The sequence below is a fragment of the Miscanthus floridulus genome, chromosome 3, assembly GCF_019320115.1.
Source record: "Miscanthus floridulus cultivar M001 chromosome 3, ASM1932011v1, whole genome shotgun sequence".
Classification (NCBI taxonomy): domain Eukaryota; kingdom Viridiplantae; phylum Streptophyta; class Magnoliopsida; order Poales; family Poaceae; genus Miscanthus; species Miscanthus floridulus.
This window is the reverse complement of record NC_089582.1, coordinates 135611324-135631354: the sequence shown is the minus strand read 5'-3', so window position 1 is coordinate 135631354 and position 20031 is coordinate 135611324. Positions and strand designations below refer to the sequence as shown.

The 20031-nt window shown below is 40.7% G+C and overlaps 1 protein-coding gene across 3 annotated transcripts; it reads left to right on the top strand.

The window, feature by feature from the left end:
- Positions 1-4161: 4161 nt before the first annotated feature.
- On the top strand, positions 4162-11234 carry LOC136542527 (uncharacterized). 3 transcript variants are annotated; one of them, XM_066535018.1, is made up of 13 exons: positions 4164-4429; positions 5493-5695; positions 6286-6355; positions 6525-6721; positions 6811-6886; positions 6980-7054; positions 7139-7218; positions 7332-7458; positions 8651-8710; positions 9149-9199; positions 9281-9439; positions 10371-10503; positions 10607-11234. In XM_066535018.1, exons 2-13 carry the CDS (start codon positions 5526-5528, stop codon positions 10759-10761), a joined length of 1353 nt encoding a protein of 450 aa, XP_066391115.1. In that variant the 5' UTR covers positions 4164-4429; positions 5493-5525; the 3' UTR covers positions 10762-11234. The 3 variants fall into 3 exon arrangements, 2 of the variants coding, with proteins under 2 accessions (XP_066391115.1, XP_066391116.1); XM_066535019.1 differs by lacking the exon at positions 4164-4429 and adding an exon at positions 4449-4859; XR_010780719.1 differs by lacking the exon at positions 10607-11234 and having other exon boundaries at positions 4162-4429; positions 9281-10119; positions 10371-10483.
- Positions 11235-20031: the final 8797 nt, after the last annotated feature.

Genomic DNA, 20031 nt, shown 5'->3' with positions numbered 1-20031 from the left:
AAATTAGATAAAGGAGAGTTCCCGCTCCTCATTATTACTGGCTATGCTGCCGCCAGGGGGAGAAGGTGGACTAGTGGTGGTAGTGGAGAGGAGCCTAGGGCTTCGGTAATACGAGGCAGTGACAATGACCTACAAATCTCTTCTCATGGCTGTAGTCTACAAATATGTATCTATAGCGCAATGGATTTTCACCGTGAAGGATAAAAGCCACCTCAAACGACCTGACCACTTTCTAACACAATATTCTATATTTTATGTTGCCTCTACTCTAAAACATCAGTGGTGATGAAGTCCATTGGAAGGACTGTATCAATCACAATTTATATGCTCTCTTTCACACATGGTGTGCTCCTAAAAGAACATCAAGTCTCTTTTCAGAGTGGCCTTATCATTGTCACCGTAAAATGTTTTCAAGTAATATTACTTCAATGAAAAAAATGCAAAAGTAGGTGGCAAATTTAGGACAGTGTGATTCTTAGAAGCGTGTTGACTTCTTACGTTTCAAATTATAAATTATTTTTTTCTATTTTTAGTTCCATTCTAAGTCAAACTTCTAACTTTAGTTAAATATATATAAGAATATATATTCACACACACAAATACCAAAAAAATTCATTATACATCACAAAACAATTATTTGTTTGAAATAGATAGTCATTAGTTGGTGCTACATATAATTAATATTATTTATAGTTCCATACACAACATTAAAGAGTAAAGAGATTCTTCTGTTCATCTTTATTTATATCTAATATTAAAGAGCAAAAGAGATTTTTTTATCCATCTTTTTTACTTCTAACAAAACCATTATGTTTCTCTTTGTCTCCTGCAATACCTTAGACTTATGACACGTGCTCATACAAGTTAAAGCCACGCACGTTAGTCTATCCAACGACGGTACAGAGTTGGAGTCCAATTTCCATGTATATTGGAAAAGATAATGTGAACATTATATAAATCTCAGAGCTACGAGTCGTTTAGATGACCATGCAACAAGGTCTATATTCTTTTGTAATGTATGGACACGTTTGCTAGCTCTATTCCAAACAACGACCCTAAGACCCTAGCTAATATATATTTTAAATAAATACAAGTTACAATAGACTTTTAGGGCCACGGAGGTAGGCCCTATCAACTACTCATTCCATCCAAAAATAAGTGCTGTTCTTGCTTTCCGAGGAGTTAAACATTTTTAACTTTGATTGAATATATATACAAAAAAAATTTGTTCTTATAGTCCAATTAGTATCATTAGTCAGATCATTGAATCTATTCTCATAATAAATCTATTTGGAGATACAAATATTGGTAATTTTTTTTTTATAAATCTAGTCAAACTTGAGAAAATTTGACTGATAGTATATTGGTTTGTGTTAGATATGTACTACCTTCGTCCAAAAAAGAATACGACTATGGTTTGTGTGCCACGCAGAGTACTTCACATTTGACCAAGTTTATTTATAGTGAATAGTATTTACATTTATGGCTCTAAATTAATTTATTATAAAAACAAATTTCGTAATTAATCTAATGGTATTTATTTGATATTATAAATATTGATAGTTTTTTTTACCTATAATTGGTTAAACTCAAAGTACTAAAATGTGACATTGTGCTAGAATTATATTCTTTCTGGGACGCAGAGAGTATTGGATTTTATGTGCGAGTTCGGTTACATTAGGACTTTAGTTATATTTAGTAGTATAGGCCACAACTAGAGTTGGACTCTTGTAATCAATTCTCTTCGTATATACTCCGTTGTATCTGATTTTGTAGAGCATAGCTTTTGTTATGTACTCCCTCCATGTCCCTAAACAAAGTTGTTTTGGACATCGACACGGTCTCAAAAAATAACTTTAACCACTACTTTTTGCTATAAAATATAGTCAATATATACTTTTATAAACTATATTTCGAGATGAATCTACTTACATAACTTTTATATTTTCAAACTCGACCCAAAAGAATTTATTTGTAGTCAAAGTTTAAAATATTTAACTTAAGAAAGCCTCAAAACGACTTTCTTTAGGAAGAAAGCCTCAAAACGACTTTCTTTAGGAACATAGAGGGAGTATTTAGATATAAATTATGTCAAGATAAAAAGTAAAGACTATGTATATAGAAAAAATCACAACGATTTTTGATTTGGAATGAGGAATGCATATACAACAAACAACAAAGACTTTAAGTCCCAAACAAGTTGTGATAGATTAGAGTTGAAACCCAGCAGAAACAATTAAGGTTCAGGTATGTGAATAGCTATTTTTCAAGCACTCTTTTCTTAGACTAAGTCTTTAGGTATATTCCGTCTTTTTAAGTCTCACGCAAGAAATGGTGATAGTATCCACGATGATATAGCGACAGACTCACGCAAGAAAGGTGACACGATGCTGGGACCTGGAGCAGTCGGTGTCACGGTATTAGTTAGGCGCAACAGTAGTCAATGGGCTCATGCTCTGGGCCTCTGGGGGCCGTAGCCTGGTCATATCCACGAGCAACGGCAGCATGAGTTGCACGCCACCGGCTTTAGCGAATCACTTGTAGCGTGTTTGGTTTCTGATTTTCTGGATCGACGCATCATTCATAGCGAGCCGTTCAGAATTCATCAGAACAGAACTTTAGACGGCGATGAAGAATGGCACGCACCGGCCGCCGAGCACGCTGCAGGGTGCACGCATGATATTGCCCCGCTGCGCTGCGGCTGCAGGCAGCACGAGCACGATGCATGCCGCCGCCGCTGTTGCAGTCGCCGCCCCTGACGCCCGGGGCTGGCGCCTGGCGGGCGGCGGCGAATGAACTGAGGTGACGTGCGGCGCCCGCATTTTTTTATCATCCTTTGGGTTTTGCCCCAATGCCCCGAGATTGTGCACCGTCGCGGCTCCAGACCGGGCGGTTCCTCAACCAGTCGACCTCGGCGCTGGTGCACTTCCCCCCGCATGTTTTTGTTGCTTCTCCCTGTCCGTCCCAGCTCCCCCGATTGCTTCCCCGCCTCTGCTTCTGCTCCACCCGGGTCTAGCACTGGCAGTCCCGCTCCACCCTGCCCGCCGTCCACGCGACGTCCCTCGCCCCCCGTCGCCTTCCATCGCCCTCGGCCACGTCCTCAGACTCTCCCGGAGGCCGGCTCCAGGAGTCAGGATAGGACAGGTGAGCTTGCGTTGCGTACACCGTGGCCCCGTTTACGGGGAGGAATTTGGAGAAATCTGAAAAAATTTACGAGAACATGAATAGTAAAAACCATTTGTGAACAGTGAATTCCGATTGATCTTCTTACCAGCCGAACGTCGCCACGTGTCTTTGCTCGGTTCCTTCCGTAGTCCTTGGGTCATTGGGTCATTCCGAACAGTGTATGGGAACGGGATCTGCATTGGGTGGCTGCAGAATGATGTGCCATACCGATGTGTGGGCCATCATCTCCTGTGCATGCCATTCCTCCGCAGCCAATCGGTTCCAGCGATTTTATTTTATCCTCAAATCACGCACCTCATTGTTTTTCTTTCACAATAAAATAACATCAGCTAACTTATAAGCTACAGAAACGATCAAAGCGAACACTTGTTGTCCGACGTCCGCCGTGCGGCTCCAGAGGAGATCGATGTGCAGCGGCCAGCGGGAGCCGTCTTTGAGGACTACAGCAACCGGATACGTCCACTCCCAGCTTGGTCAAGCTACAGCGGCATACGTAACGTACGTGGTGCTAGAATACAATGCACGCCCATCTGCTCACGCGATTCGCTCACCAGTCATCACCTCACCCCCCGTTCCGTTTTTACCACTCTTCTTTACAGGAAGACCGGCAGGCAAGCACTCGCAGGCCTGTGCCGCCCGAGAACGCCAGCAGCGCGGATGCTCCAACCGCTGGTCGGCCGCTCCTGCTTGTTTCGAGCAACACTTGTCCGCTGGTCGCCGCCCAGTCGCCCACACCCAGTCTACGGGTAGAAAGGTGCCCGTCAGGCTCAGGTCAGGCGTCCCCTTCCGGTGTCCGCTGCCCACCTCTGACCACTCCACCCGTGCCGGGAGCCGCTCGGTGGGTCCAGCCGTCCAGGGGACGGGGGTGACGGCCGTGACGTGACGCGCGCCGCCCCCGCCACGATTATAAAAATTCCAAAAAATCTTTCTCCTCTCGGCGCTCGGCGCGCCCCCAACACAGTATTTCTCCTCCACGATTGCGTATTTGCGTTGCGTCCCCGCTTCCGCTGCTCCCCAACACAGTATTTCTCCTCTAGTCCACCCCTGCGGCCCTGCCAGCCTGCCGTCCACGCGACGTTCCTCGTGTCCCCGTCGCCTTCCTTGGTCTGGGTCCCGACTCCCGAGATAGGGGGCATTTAATTTTTTTACAGTTGCGGCGGGGTTTCCTTCTTTGACAAAGTTCTGAACCAGAGGAGCCGCGCGGCGCGGGCGCGCGGAGAGCCGGAGGCCCTCGCTGCTGCAGGTGAGCTCCTCTCTGCCTCCGCTTCGTTGGTTCCCAGGTTCTTGGGGACGGAACTCACAAGGCTGGCGCCTTTGTCCATGCCCGTGCTATCGCCATGGAATTTCGAGGTTGGGGGTTCCTTCTTACCGCGTGACATAGGACGGATGTGTGCAGTTTTCTTTACATCCTGCGGGCAGTTCGTGTGGACCGCGGCTGCTAAAAAAACGATCATTTTCCCAAGTTTTTAATGCGTACTCCCTACTGTTTGACTCAATTTGGTTTGGACTTTAACGCCTGCAGCCAGTCCTTCTGAACCTGAACCTGGGATTGCCAAAAAAACGATCTTGTGGCGAAACTTTTTTTGACTGCAGCTCAATTCGTATTGAAAATGTCTGGGCAGGCTGGACGTGTGGGCGTGAGTATGTGGGAATCCTTGTTCGGAATGGGAAAGGTAACACCAGAGGAGGCTCATAAAGTTCTGGAATGAGTGGGAGGGCGGGGTTAGTGCCTTGGTGGTGGAAATGCGAATATATCTTTTTGCGTGTCAATTTCTTGCGAGTCTTTCTTCCTAAAACTATGGCGCACTGAAGTAGTTGCTGTTGCCTGTAGCCTGTCGTAGGGTCTGGGTAAATGTACATGTATTCGAGTTGGTGATCGACTTAAAGCTTGGTTGACCTTACACGGTGGTCTTGTACTTTCTCAAGCCATCAGTAAGATGGTCCATATCTCGTGTTTATTGCAGGACAATGTAACGACATGTCAGGATCAATCATGCAAGTGAGACTTGAATCCTGTTTTGTTGCTGTAGGAATCGTGGACAAATTCACAAATTATGCTCATTTATCAGCTTTCGTTGCCAGTTGATCAATCCAAATATATCTCAGATGAACTGAAATTTGGTTTTTGACCTGGAATTTTGCATTGTTTCCAAAAACTCACGAGTAATATGCAAACATTTACAGTTTTTGTGGATCTTCTGCACAGCAGCTTTGCAGTATTATTCTGTTTTCGGAAGTTGGGAGTGATATTTTGTACTATTTACATATTAATAACTGAATGTAACATGAGTGCCATTTTGGTGCAGGTGGTAATTTTGTAGTCTTGCTAACCTCAGTTAATGGTTAATATGAGGGACAATGAGTCATCAAATGATGCACAATTGGACGAGCCTTTAGGGCGAGTGTCGATACTCTCTTACGGTTCTGGGCATATGCTCAATGACATCACATCATCTTGTTGGTTTACCTATTTGCTGGTGTTCTTGACGGATTTGGGACTTAGTCCAGGGTATGTGCTTTCTGGGTTACATTTCTTTTTCTCCGATTGTAATGCATATGGTTATATTCTGTTCTCTAGCATGTTGCTAAATCATGTGAAATTGGAGTTGTTTATGCACTCACTTTAGCTTTACTCTAACTCTGTTTACTCTACTGCAATAGTAATTTTACCTCTGCTGCTGTGCATTAGGAAGTAAGTTCATGTTTAATTCCAAGTTACTACAGAAAATATTTTACTGCCATATGCTCTAAAATGTCCTTGATAAAAAAAACTTTAAAACTTTCAAATGTTTGCACAACTGATCATCAAAATTCTGCTGTCCCTTTTTACTACTAGTGCTAGTAATGTTCAGAAAGAAAAAAAATAATGATTTACAATGCTCAAAAACTAGTAAGGCAATGACAACATGTTAGTTACTAATAAAGTGCTTACTAATTTTTTGATCCATGACATGTCCTAGAGTCTGCCGAAAATCTTGAGTTGTCAGATTGTATCATGTTTGTTTATCCAGGTTTTGAGAAATATTGAGATGCTGACAGCTTGGAAGTAAAAGCTTCAGGATTATTTCAGACACTTTACTTTATAATTCACCTTTGCAGCGACGCTGCTACTGTCATGCTTTCTGGACAATTGGCGGATGGCTTCACAACAATCTTTGTTGGGGAATTGGTATGAGCCAAGAAATAACATGATTCATTTATTAGAAGCTGCAATAAAACAACATTTAATTGATTCTCCTCCTTTTAGTCACAACATTTAATTGATTCATTTTAGCATTTACTGTGTATGATTCTGGGCGTAGATATATGAAGTTATGAACATACCATTTCTGTTCCAGATGGATCGCTTTGGGCATTTCAAACTGTGGCATGCAGGAGGATCTATTTTAGTGGCAATTTCCTTCTCGTCTGTTTTTGGTAGCTGTGTTCCTTGCAAACTTATGGGAACTAATTCATCTACTTTGGAGACTGTTGGATACAGCACATTTGCCGCTATTTTTAATGTTGGTTGGGCAGTTACTCAAGTCGCTCACATGTATTGGCTTTTCTTTCCCTATTTCTCTCCATGCTTTTCTATGGTTTCAGCATTACATTTATTATGGATATCTTTCATATGCTCCTAAGGTCTATGGTAAACTGCATGTCATCAAATCCAACTAGCCGGGTTTCACTTGTAAGCTGTCGTAATGCCTTCACGATGGTTAGAACACTCTACTCGATCATTCATTCTACCATGTCCAAATAATAACAAAGTAATTGCATCTGATGTTCTTAATTTTCATGCTTTTGCTAGGTTGCAAATCTTTGCCTGTATGGCATTGCTTTGTTGATATTTACTCTATTGCAGTCAGTGAACGTACTAGTTCAGGTACTCTCTTGTATATTTACTAATCTGTATTGCTATGTTTCTGATATTCTTCATTTTCATTATATTTTTTAATACTTTGGCCAGTATCGTTGGATTGCTTATGTGTCCATTTCCCTCGGATGTTGCTTTGTTGTCATCTTCTTGATTGGAACCAAAGAGCCTGGGTAAGATGGAAACCTTCATAGTTAACATTCTTTTGGAAAAATTATCGACTTCCCCTAGGTTTTTCATCTCCTTTTTTTCTTTTGCTATTTTTAAACAAAATCCTTATCTTTAGATCAATCCGGCACTGCATGGATAAGAGTCTTTCCACAATTTCATGGGCCTACTGGTTCAAGAAAGTATTGTACTACCAAGTTGCTCTAGTCTACACTCTGACTAGATTGGTGACCAATGTTTCACAGGTACCTTGTAATCTTTTACTCTGTGATATAGGGATGAAATTATCTCTTCTTTTGGGAACTTCTAAACGCATTTATACTTTGCATCCTGTTTACTCTTGTTGATTTATGTTATGTGCTCCTTTTCGGCCCTAACATTATTCTACCAGCTGTGGCAGAGGGTATCTCACTATCTACAGTAGATTATTATACTGTACTCAAGAGTAGACTTTCCCTTTTTACCGTAAAGTTACCAGCATAAGGCATGCCAGTACGTACCACAATATATTATTTTGTGGCTCTGAGAGTGTTTTTCAGATACATAGCAAGCTTTAGAATATTTCTGGACATAGTGCCTTTTTCTTTATGCTGGTAGATGTCTCATGTTAGGAGCATATCCCTATCTAAGTTTTTCCTTACCTTTTTCTTTGCTTTTACGTTGAGCATGTATTCTATAGTTGGTTGTGGTTTCTCTTAAGGGCACATGCTACACAAGGTGGTTAGGCATGAGTGCTTAAAGAGAGAGAATGTTGTCACATCATTAAGCACATGCATAAAAGTTAATCCCTCAAATGCAAACTAGTTCTTAAATAGGCTTAACTACGTTATTAGCACACCTTAAGCACCCGAGCGAGCTTAAGCATTGTATCCAGTTTATAAGAACCTAGTGTGTATGATTTATGATATGGCCAAAAAAAAACGAAACTGATTTTCTTAGATAAGCACCTCCACTAGTCCACTGTACATGCCCTTATAGAACCTTGACTTGCTCAAAATAGCATAAATTGTTGTATCCGTCTTCAGTTTCACATGCTAATGAGAAAGTGTACATATAGGTTCATTTTTTCCTCTGGTGTTAAATGTTACATATCTCAAAATTACTTGTTCATTTCTGTATTATAAATGTAAATATATACATTGTTTCAACAAGATAGTATTGTGTTAAAATGTACCAATTTCAGATCATCCTAGACTAAGTGAATTCTTATTATATGTTATAGTTTATTCATATTTTGAAGCCATGAATGTTACTAGATTACCATTTATGTTTCTTGGACAAATTAACGAACTTCTTTTGTTCATTATCACAAAGTTCTGGTGTACGTAGACTTGCATTACCTTTATTTTAAGTAGATTTGGACTATAAGACTTGTCATTTTGCTTGGAGCTTCAACCAGATGACCAGTCAGTGATAACATTTCATTTATCTGAACAGGCATTTCTCGCTTTCTATGTAATAAATGATTTAGAAATGAATCAATACTCCAAAGCATTGGTAAGTCCCTTCCATTTGTTTTGGCTCTTGCATTTAGTTTGTCTTTATCATTTGATATATCCTTGTGAAAGTGTACTCAACTGATGAACATGCTACTGTAGAAATTTGAAATGATTGAACAAACGAGTGATTTATTATATTCAGTATAACTTATTATCAACGAATTAAGTACTTGGAATCCTCAAAAGCTTCTGAATTTAAGCCTTTTCTGAAATGAAGCTTGCTTTCTATGAACTCTAGTACATTTGGTGGTCACAGATAATCTGATGGCTAATAATTTGAATACTGAATCATATGTTAAATAAAAATGGTTTTTTATTCGTCCCCAGTGAAGACACAATAGCATTTTTAATGACCTGTATTTGTTAGAATTAGTAGTTTGTCCCATCTGCATATAGTTTTTCCCCTGGATTAATTATTTTTCATTTTCCTTTTCAGGTACCTGCTATTATCTACATCTGCAGTTTGATAGTATCTGTAATATTACAGGTCAGACTATTTTGTTAATATCTAATTTGTCTAATTTAATACTTCGTTACTCAACTCAATTACTTTCAAAACTGTTTACAGGAGACTAGATGGTCAAGTTGGCGTCTTAAGCTTTACTTTTCAGCTGGAGCAGTGCTTTGGATATTGTCAGGTCTTGGAATTGTTTTTCTACCGAGCAGAATGCACAACCTCATGTATGCCATTTCAACCATAATAGGAGCTGCGAATGCACTTATGACAGTAAGTATACTGTAATCTCAATTAACACCTGTACTTCCAAGAGATGATAAAAACTTCAGGAGATTTATTATAGTATGGTAATTAAATTTTATACTATGTAGCTAATTTGATAATACACACATTTAAAGAAAAAATATACTTGTAAGAAGGTATATTATCAATTTATCATGTCATAGTGGTATGCTCTTATTCTGGCCCACCATCCATGTACCTAGTTGTTAGCTTGCTAACGTATCTGGTATGCTGCCACTTAAATTTCAATCCTGACCTTCAGGACTATCTGGTTTAGCAAATGTGTCTTTGCTGTTCAGTTCTGTTATATACCTTGGTGAGATGTTATATATCAGATCTGTTATATATCTTGGTGTGTCGTCAACTCATCATGTTGTATTCTATCGTAACCTTGAAAAGCTGACTTATGTATGTGTGAAAAACTACATTACCAGTTAAGAACTGACTCTTGGTTGTCTTGTTGAGGGTCCTATGGTGTGTATGTTCTAATGGCTGTGCGCCATTGGTGTGTTTCTGGTGTGTGCTGTGGGTATGCATGTGGTGTTATAAATCTGGGTCTTTCTCTCTCTCTCTTTGATGAAATGACACGCTTCTCCTGTGTGCTCGAGAGAAAAGGAATCAGTTGCGAACTCAACATGCCATGTTATGATCAGATAAATTTTGTTTAGGTATGTCTTAGTTTATTTGTTGATGTGTTACTGTTAACATTGTGCTGCAACACTTGTGAGCAACCTGTATATATCTGCATATGTTAAACTTCTTACTATGAGCGTTTTATTTTCCCTTTCAATTTAAGTGTTACGGTATCCTGTTTAATTTCAGCTGAATTTCATTTACACATATTTTAGTGTATGCTCTTGTGATGTTATGGGAGTTCTCTTAGATAATTTTATCTTTCCTGTCCTTTCGTTGATACCAGGTGACAAGTATTAGCATGGAAGGTGTTTTAGTAGGAGAAGATCTAAATGGTTGTGCTTTTGTGTATGGCTCATTAAGTTTTGTTGACAAAGTTTCATGTGGAGTAGCTCTGTATGTTCTTGAGTCCTATCAAGGTAATTACTGCCACTATCTTAATACTGGAACATCATCATAAGCAAAATTGACTTTGTAATCTTCCAGTAAAAGTTTTGATGAGGTTGGAATTTCGCATGGCAGGATCAAATTTAGGAACAGCATTTGGCTATTCAGTTACAAGACTTGGCTTGGGCTTAGTTCCAGCTGTCTGTTCACTGCTTTCAGCAATAGTAGCTTATACCATGGACCTCCCTGATACTCGGCGGAGACCTTTGGTGGAGCCCCTTCTAGCATAACTTCACTGGTGGCACTATTACAGTTTGACAGTGAACATTTACAGTAATTGCTCGATAGAATGACACTGCTGCTGGAGCCTGAAGATACTAACGACATTATAGGCAAAAAAGGAGGAATCGGGTACCTGGTCAATTCGTTTTGACTTCATATATATAGTCTGAATAAATTATGATGGAAAGAATGTACTCAGACACGTTCTGAGTAGGGATTAGAAGTAGCATAGGGGCAAGAAGATTAATGTAAATATAACCTTAGCTTCATTGTTGAGGACAACGCATTGCTTGTATGGTAATTCTTTTCGAAAGCAGCAAAACTGCCAACTAGGCACATATAGCAATTGGCAAGGAAAAGAATGTCTCTGGTCCTTGTTTTACAGGACTGTAATTTCATTGTAAATGTTCGCAGGGTGTACATATAGAATCATGATTCAAAAGAAACGTTTCATATAATTGATGGATGAAATAATGTCGCCCAAGCTCATGTAAATTATTTCTGATATTCAGGAGGCATGCTAACAGTTCATCATTGATACAGACATGGCATGGAAGCTAACTGCCCTATTTCTACTTTTCTAGTGGCATGATGAACATGAAATTCTTCTAGGAACATGTTTACTTGTCATCTGTCACCTTCCAACCCTATCACATTCACACATACGTGTAATATACAATTGAGAGAGTTACAAATTTGATTTTGTTTTAAACTGATTCCTTCAACAGTTCTATCATAGAAATGAAAACGGCTATGTCCAAGTGCTGGATGAAAGAAGCTGCAATTCTTTTTTAGGATTTCTTTCTCCGATGGCAGTGTGAAAAAAAAAAATGTATGTACAATGTGGCGCCTGCTGCAACTTGCAAAGCCTCTAATACACGTTTCGCCTCCCAAATGTGCTATTGTTGCATGGGATTCCAAATTATGAGTGCGTCAGGCATAAGTTTGTACTACACAAACACACCTCTCCAATTTGGTGCTTTCGTGTGTTGCATCCCTCAAGAATGTATGCAATGAGCTAGTGTGGATCAAAAGTAGCATAGGAGCAAGAAGACTTCTACTGATTACATGGTTAAGTATACTAATGCATGTAATGCATCCTGAACTTAGTGGACTGTATTTGATTATAAATGGCCGAGTCGATTCGGCCTTCTGTATTGTGCGCTATTCTGATATTCAGAAATGAAGCCTGCGCAAACCGGAAGACAGGGTGGGATTTCGGACACATCATCTGGGAGAACCACCATCATCGAGTCAGGAGCCCAGTGGCCTTCCAGTGGAAGAGCTGATGGGCGATGGCTCTTTCGTAGAAACTTTACAGGAGAATAAGATAAGGTGAGCTGATGCTATGTTCGTAAGCTGAGCGGTCACGGAAAATTTGCTCTTGTGTGAGCTATCAATATTAAACAATGGGTTAGTTTCTTTCTTGTGTTCTCCTAAATATGAAAACAATTGGAAATTTGCTACAGTGAAGTCCATTTAATCCTCTAATTTGTCACTGAGTTTTGAGAGCTCCCCCCCCCCCCCCCCCCCACCCACCCACCCACCCACCCCAAAGTCTAATACCAAGAATTATACATCCTCTAACTTTTAAAACCAGACAAAATACATTTCATGACCATTTCAAAATAGCTTCTGACATGGCAGTAGAGACCCACATGTTAGGCCTTCCACAGCGTGAGTGTTGCCTAACACTGTTCATTCCTGCCAACTCACAGCGGTGCTTCGTTCAGTTCCTTCCTGCAGTGTGTAGCTTCACTTCCTACTGTTCTTAGTGGATCCCACAAGCAATAAACAATAGCACAACTATGTATGCTGCCTGTGGCACTACACGAGAGAATCAATTTGCAATGAATAAAATACTTCTTTCGATGGTTTGTGCACCGACGCACCTACTTCTTCGCTCCCTAATTTTCTGGCGTTGGCAGCACTCCCTGCAGTGTGAGAGGTGGTGCTTAAAAACTCTCTCTCCACTTGAAGCAGCACTCAGGCGAGCCTTAGGCCTTCCGCAGTGTGCGAGTGGTGCCCAAAAATCATCGACCTCCACGTATGAGCTCTAGCACCACTCCAGTTAGCTCACAGTGGTATACAATACCAAGCATCACTTGTGGGACCCGTCAATCCAGTTAAAAGTAAATAAAAAAGCAGATGCCGTACTCAGCCAGCCTTGCACAGGTCTTGTCGGCTATCTCAATGGGTACGAAGGAAACAATATTTTATCAATCTGGCATCAGTTGGCATCGGTGAAAGTACTTGCTCCGCTCTCCGTTTTGTTGGCATCGCTCAAAACTGGCTACACTAGTTGCAATGGAGGGAGTGGTGCTATGATCCTCTCTCTCCTCTTTTAGGCATTACTCAAGAGCAACATTGTGGAGGGCCTTAGGTAGTCTTCCATTTCTCTCTCCTCTTTCTTTTATATAAAAAAGTTACAACCTTTCTATATGAAATCATATGAAGATAAATTTTATATCAACCTCAACATGTTCTATAACTTTGCATTAGATAACTCTTTTATTTGAGATCATACACATTCGTTTTAGACTATCACATTTTGTAATTCAAAATTTTTAATTTTTGAAATGACATTGGATGTTAGAATGGTATATACCAAAGTTGTAACTTTCAACGCGATCTACAACTTTTTAGTTGGTAACTTTTGTGATTATTTTAAAATTTTCAAATGACCTTGTTACATGGTCTATGTAATTTTCTAGTTGACAACTGTTTATTTCAAATTGTTTAGATGCCCAAATATTCATTTTTAGTTTTTAGATTTTGAAATTTATTTTATTTATTTTTCAAATGACCTCATATGAGACATGCTCTATATCTAAGTTGTAGTGCTTAACAAGATCTAAAACTTTCTTATTGAAATTGTTTATTTGAGATTATTTAAAAACACAAATATTCAATAAATGATGGCATACCTAAAAAGACCGATAACATATGGGCCCCACATGCCACATCAGTCAAAACCGTATGAGAAACTGCTTTAAAATGGTTGGAGGGGGTGTTATTTTGTCCGGTTTTAAAAATTGGAGCAGGACATATAATTCTTGGTGTTGAAGTTGAGAGGGGGTTTTCACACCCAACGATAAGTTCATGGGGTTAAATGAACTTCCCTCTTCAATTGCAAGAGCAAGTAGGTATGCATTTTCTTCAAAATTCCATGTCCTCCAGGTTAGGTATGCTGAGCAGCGAATAGTTCTTTATTAGAATCCACGGTGATGAGGGCAAGCCCAATATTTACCTACTTTGTGATACCGATGTGGGATGATTCATGCCTCTAACCCTTCCCACTAGGGGCAAAGTCGTCCAATGAATCACTGAGATGTAATGAGGTACTAGCCTTTTGCACTTTTTAAGTAAAAAAAGATTTATATAAATATAGCTATACGTAGATATAGATGTAGACTAGATAGATAGATATGCAGATAGATAGATATAGATGTAGAGAATTGTATACTTATAGATTTAAAATTGTTTTTCATGCATCGATTGCCCTAGGTCAGCATGCAATTATGTTAGTTAGGTGTAGTCCCAACTGTTTAACTAAAAGAAGACCCTGCACATTACTGTGGGACTTAGAAATAGAGTATGATTGGACTTACATGTTCTTCTTGTATCGATTTGGTCAAAATCTGGTAAGATAAAGAGTGAACCTAATAAAAAACTATTAAAATATTATAATGAATTATAAGATCATGGACAACAAACAAATATATTATATGGATGCCTTGTATTCTTGATAGATTGAAAATAGTAAGTGCAATTAGTTTAAATGACTTGTATAATTTGCATGAAGAGACCGAAAATTAAGGGAAAGGGGGAGGTAGCATTTAGTGGGGATGACGTGGATAGCTTACATGCTAAGGTTGAAAGTTAGTGAAGGATGGTATGACATTTAATAGGGGCCGACGTAGATAACTTGCATGTTGAGATAAAAAAAATAATGAAGTTTACTTTTATTATAAGATATAAAGATATAGATATCGATTACCGGCACTATGAACTTTTTTCTTCCTGCTTAATTCGCCATAAAGTGCTTATGTTCATGTATGAAGGGAGTACTCTCCATCCTAAAAAGAAAGACGCCTAAGGTTTTGTGCAAGTTAAATTTTCTTAAGCTTAACTAGATTTGTAGAAATATTACAATATTTATATCTTCAAATAAGTTTATTATAAAAAATATATTCAAAGATTAATCTAATGATACTTATTGTGCATCATAAATATTAATAGTCTCTTATGTATATTTGGTCAAAGTTAGAAATGTTGACTTTTTTGGGAGTGATAATAACACTTTTTGCAGGAGGGAGGGAGTAGTTGTTTTATTTATGTCTTTTTTTTTTCTCTTGTTGGGATGATCCTGTGTCGGTGAAATCCATTGTTTTGCACTTAGATAATGTCGGTGCGGGACCCACGGGATACCCCGCAAGGAAGGGAGAAGACCTAGTCTAACTAGGATTCTTCTCCTGTAATCTTAGTAGTAGTATTATTCTGTAATCCTCCTAGGAACTCTCATTGTAAACCGACTAGGATTCTGACCTCCTGACTATATAAAGGAGGGCAGGGTTCCTAGACAGAGGAGACTTTTGGACAATTGTACGCAACGCAACACTTTACAATCAATCCAACGTAAAGGCTAACATCGACTGGACGTAGGGCTATTACTCGATCAAAGATCGAGGGTCCGAACCAGGATAAATCAACTGTCTCTTGCGTTAACCGTCGAGTTCTGCATACACTGAAGCCCGAACATACTGCCTCGGGGACCCCCGTGGTAGGCTATCGGTGGTGAAACATCGACAGCTGATGCGCCAGGTAGGGGCTTTCGGCGACTTTGCATCCGAGAGCTCGATGGACCTCAACAACATGATCTTCTCGACGGGATCCACCTTCATCTTCGGTTCATGGATCTGCGAGGCAGGTGCCAATGGCAAGCTCCAAGGCCATCCCCTCGAAGATTCGGATCATCATCAAGACCTTTCCATTTTGGCGACAACGACAGATCAACTTGCTAGAAGATTCACGCAGCTCGCGATGTCCGATCCGACTCAAATTTCGTGGCTTCACGCATCCGATTCAAACTCAAGTTCCGCTTCTGAGACGGAGTCTTATCCGAGTTCTTTCGGAAAACCGAGTTCTTTTCTGACAAGGCTCCGGAACACGACATCAACCTATCAAGAATACAACTCGAAGTACACTCAGAGTACTTTAAAGAAGTCAGGTCCCCTTCCGTTCGGACTCTACAACATGGCAACATCTTATCAGACATGGCCTAAAGGATCCACCAATCCAGTGCTTAGAATGCCACTGAAAGGAGCCCAGGAAGGTCTCGTCTTAACTATAACGTCTCAAGACTACATCATCCACTGGCCAGGTTCTGTTCCTGAGAATAGCAGCAACCAACTAGTCGACAATGCGACAACAACAATTCTACCCTACCAAGAAGGAGACTCGATCTATGACCTCGAAGCCTCTACTAAAGTTATCAATAACTCTGACAATACAAAAACCAACGCCCATGACAGAACAACTCACGCTCGAGAAGTATTCATGATTCGCCATCCTCGATCACCATTGGTCCCCCTAGAAGCGCCTGACGTCAGGTCTTCAAATGAATCTTAGTCCAACATATCACCATTTACCTAGGGGCACGATGGTGAGAGCGAGAGTCAGAGGCAAGCTAGAGAAAGAAAGAACAAATTGAAACAAGGATGTCAACGCCGTGCTAAGCGGCGCAAGGAAGCTTGGATCAAATATGAGTCAGACCTAGCCGAGTACAATAGAAGAAAATTAGAGCGAGACGTCGAAGAAGGACGAGCAGCGAATACACCCTAAGACAAGATCTGAGAAGCACTAGAAGAACTCAGGGCGACTTCACATCCCAATGAAAAACAAGAACAACTCCGGGACTTCCTCCGATCAACAGTCCTAAGGACGCATGATGGAAAGGCCCGCTCAAGACTACCCGACAGATCAACATCTCATGAGCAGGAGGATCAAAATCAAAGGAAGTCCACCTTTGAGAGACTTGGATCAAGTGAAAGTCACAGTAGAGAAAGTAAAAGAAACCATAGCCAAAACGACCGAGCCGAACAACCAAGAAAGGCCAAAAGCAAAGCACCTACTCGGACAGTCACGCAAAACTACTCTCACCAAGACAACAATTGACAAGAAGGGGGCATTGAATCAGAATACACAGAAGCTGGAACGCACGATAGATTCCCCTGTTTTGCAAATAGACTCGCTTCAATACGATTGCCTCACAAGTTCAAGCCGTCCAACCACTCCAAGTATGATGGCAAGACCGAACTAAGGTAGTGGCTCAGGATTTACTCGCAATAAATTGAATTGGCAGGAGGAGGTGATGACATCAAGACCTTGTTCTTTCCCATGGCTCTAGAAACCATGCCACTTCAATGGTTTGACAAATTAAATCTAGGATCAATCAGAAATTGGGAGGACTTACAAAGAGCTTTCTGCGAAAATTTTGCGGGTATCATTACACATCCAATCACCCACGCAGAGCTAAAAGGACTCAAGCAGAATGGAGGTGAAAGTCTCAGAAATTACTATCGATGATTTGGCGAACTACGAGCTCAAGTACATGACATCACCCAACGAGAAGTGATCGAAGCTTTCTCTCACGGAATCATGGCTATGTGGCAATTTTAAGACTTCTGCAAAGAAAATCCAAGAAACAATGAAGAATTCAGACGAACAGTGGAAAAGATGATTACCGCAGAGGAAAAGACACGAGAAAGATTCCCGGATAGAAACAACAGAGACAACCCGGACAGGCAAAATCCTCGAAACAACAGACATCAGGAAAGAAAACATGAACCAGACAACACGGTAGCAGTCACGACAAATTAAGGAAGTTTTCCAAGCCCAGGAGGTATGACGACATTGAAAACACGCGTTGCGTCTTGCACCCTAAAGGAAATCACACCATCGGAGATTGCTACACCTTCAAAGATCGATACACAAGAAAGGATAGTAAGGAAAATACCAAAGAGGGCAATCAGAAAAAAGAAGAAGACAATCACGAAGACAAGGGATTCCAAAAATCTAGGAAGACAGTAGCAGTAATCTTTGCTGGAGTTCTAGATTCTAGAAGCAAACATCAAGAAAAGCTAGCGCTGCGAACCATCATGGCAGCAGAACTGGCTACTCTAAGATATCTTAACTGGTCACAATATCCAATCTAATTTTCAAGAGAAGACCAATGGACTAGCGTAGGAAATACAGGCCATTACCCCCTAGTTCTAGATCCAACTATTACCGGTATGACTGTCACGAAAGTACTAATCGACTGGGGAGCCGGACTCAACATCATTTTCTCAGAAACTCTAAGGAAGATAGGACTATAACTCGCCGGGATGATTACACCCACAAGCATGCCTTTTTATGGCATAGTATCCGGCAAGGCAGCAATGCCACTTGGACAAATCACTCTACCGGTTACTTTTGGGACTCCCTCGAACTACCGTACATAGTTCATCAAGTTTGAAGTTGCAGACTTTGATTCATCATATCACGCAATCCTCGGGCACCCAGCACTAGCAAAATCATGGCAATACCGCATTATCCGTGCCTGTTGCTTAAAATGCTAGGGCCTAATGGTGTCCTTTCTCTTCGGAGTGATTTGAAGCGCGCTTTTGATTGCGATGTTCAGGTAATCCAAATTACAGCAAAAGCATAGGCCACCGATGGAAGAAAAGAAATAGCCACTGTTGCAGCAGAAATGAGCCTAGAGGAGCTAGTGATACCGGCCAAAAAACCCTGCATCCTAGCACCACCAAAAGAAGCCGACGTTAAGCAAATCGACCTAGGCACCGGTGATCCCTCCAAAACGGCAACCATCAGCACCTACCTCTCGGCAAAATAGGAACTCGCGCTCACCAACTTTCTTTGGGACAATAAAGATATCTTCGCTTGGAAGCCGACCGACATGCCAGGGGTTCCAAGAGAGTTGGCTGAGCACATAATTGATATCAATGAAGGCTCCAAGCCTATAAAGCAATGACTACAATGATTCTCACCCGACAAGAAGGCAACAATTAAAAAAGAAATCACAAAATTAATGGTAGCCGGATTTATCAGAGAAATCCTTCATCCAGATTGGCTAGCAAACCCAGTTCTAGTATAGAAAAAGAATACAGATGAGTGGCGCATGTGTGTCGACTACACAGATCTCAACAAACACTGCCCGAAAGATCCATTTGGGCTACCATGCATTGATTAGATAGTTAACTCAACAGCAGGATCTGCCCTATTATCCTTCCTTGATTGCTATTCAGGATATCACCAGATCGCATTAAAGGAACAAGACCAGAGCAAGACATCTTTCATCACTCCATTCGATGCCTACTGCTACAAAACAATGTTATTTGGACTCAAGAACGCTGGTGCCACTTACCAAAGATCTATCCAAACATGCCTTGGTGATCAGATCGGCGATAACGTAGAGGCATACGTGGATGATGTAGTAGTAAAAACAAAGAACCCAGATACACTAATTGAAGACTTAAAGCAAACCTTTGAAAACCTGAAAAGATGGAGGTGGAAATTGAACCCAAACAAGTGTGTATTCGGAGTTCCTTCAGGACAACTACTCGGATTCTTGGTCAGTCATCGCGGAATAGAAGCAAGCGCCAAACAAATTCGAGCCATAACAGAGATGGGCCCTCCTCAAAGTGTTAAAGATGTGTAGAAACTAATAGGCTACATGGCGGCCCTCAATCATTTCATATCAGGACTGGGTGAAAAAGGGTTACCTTTCTTTAAATTGCTAAAGAAGACAGACAAGTTCGAGTGGATAGAAGAAGCCAATGAAGCTTTCAAGAAGCTCAAGGCATACCTAACCTCCTCACCTGTATTCACACCTCCGAAGAAATATGAAGATATGATGCTGTACATTGCGGCAACTTCTACTATGATCAGCACTGCGATTGTCGTAGAAAGAGAAGAAGAAGGACGTGTATATAAAGTACAATGCCCCGTATACTACATCAGTGAGTATGGTCAGAATAAAAAATCCGGTACCTGCATGTGCAAAAACTACTCTACGCCCTCCTGATCATTTCACGTAAGCTCCGCCACTATTTTGAAAGCCACAAGATTATCGTGGTGACAGATTTCCCACTCGGAGACATCCTACACAACAGAGACGCAACAGGGCGCATATCTAAGTGGGCAGTTGAACTTGGTGCTCTCAATATCGATTTTACCCCACGGAAGGTAATTAAATCTCAAGCCTTGGCTGATTT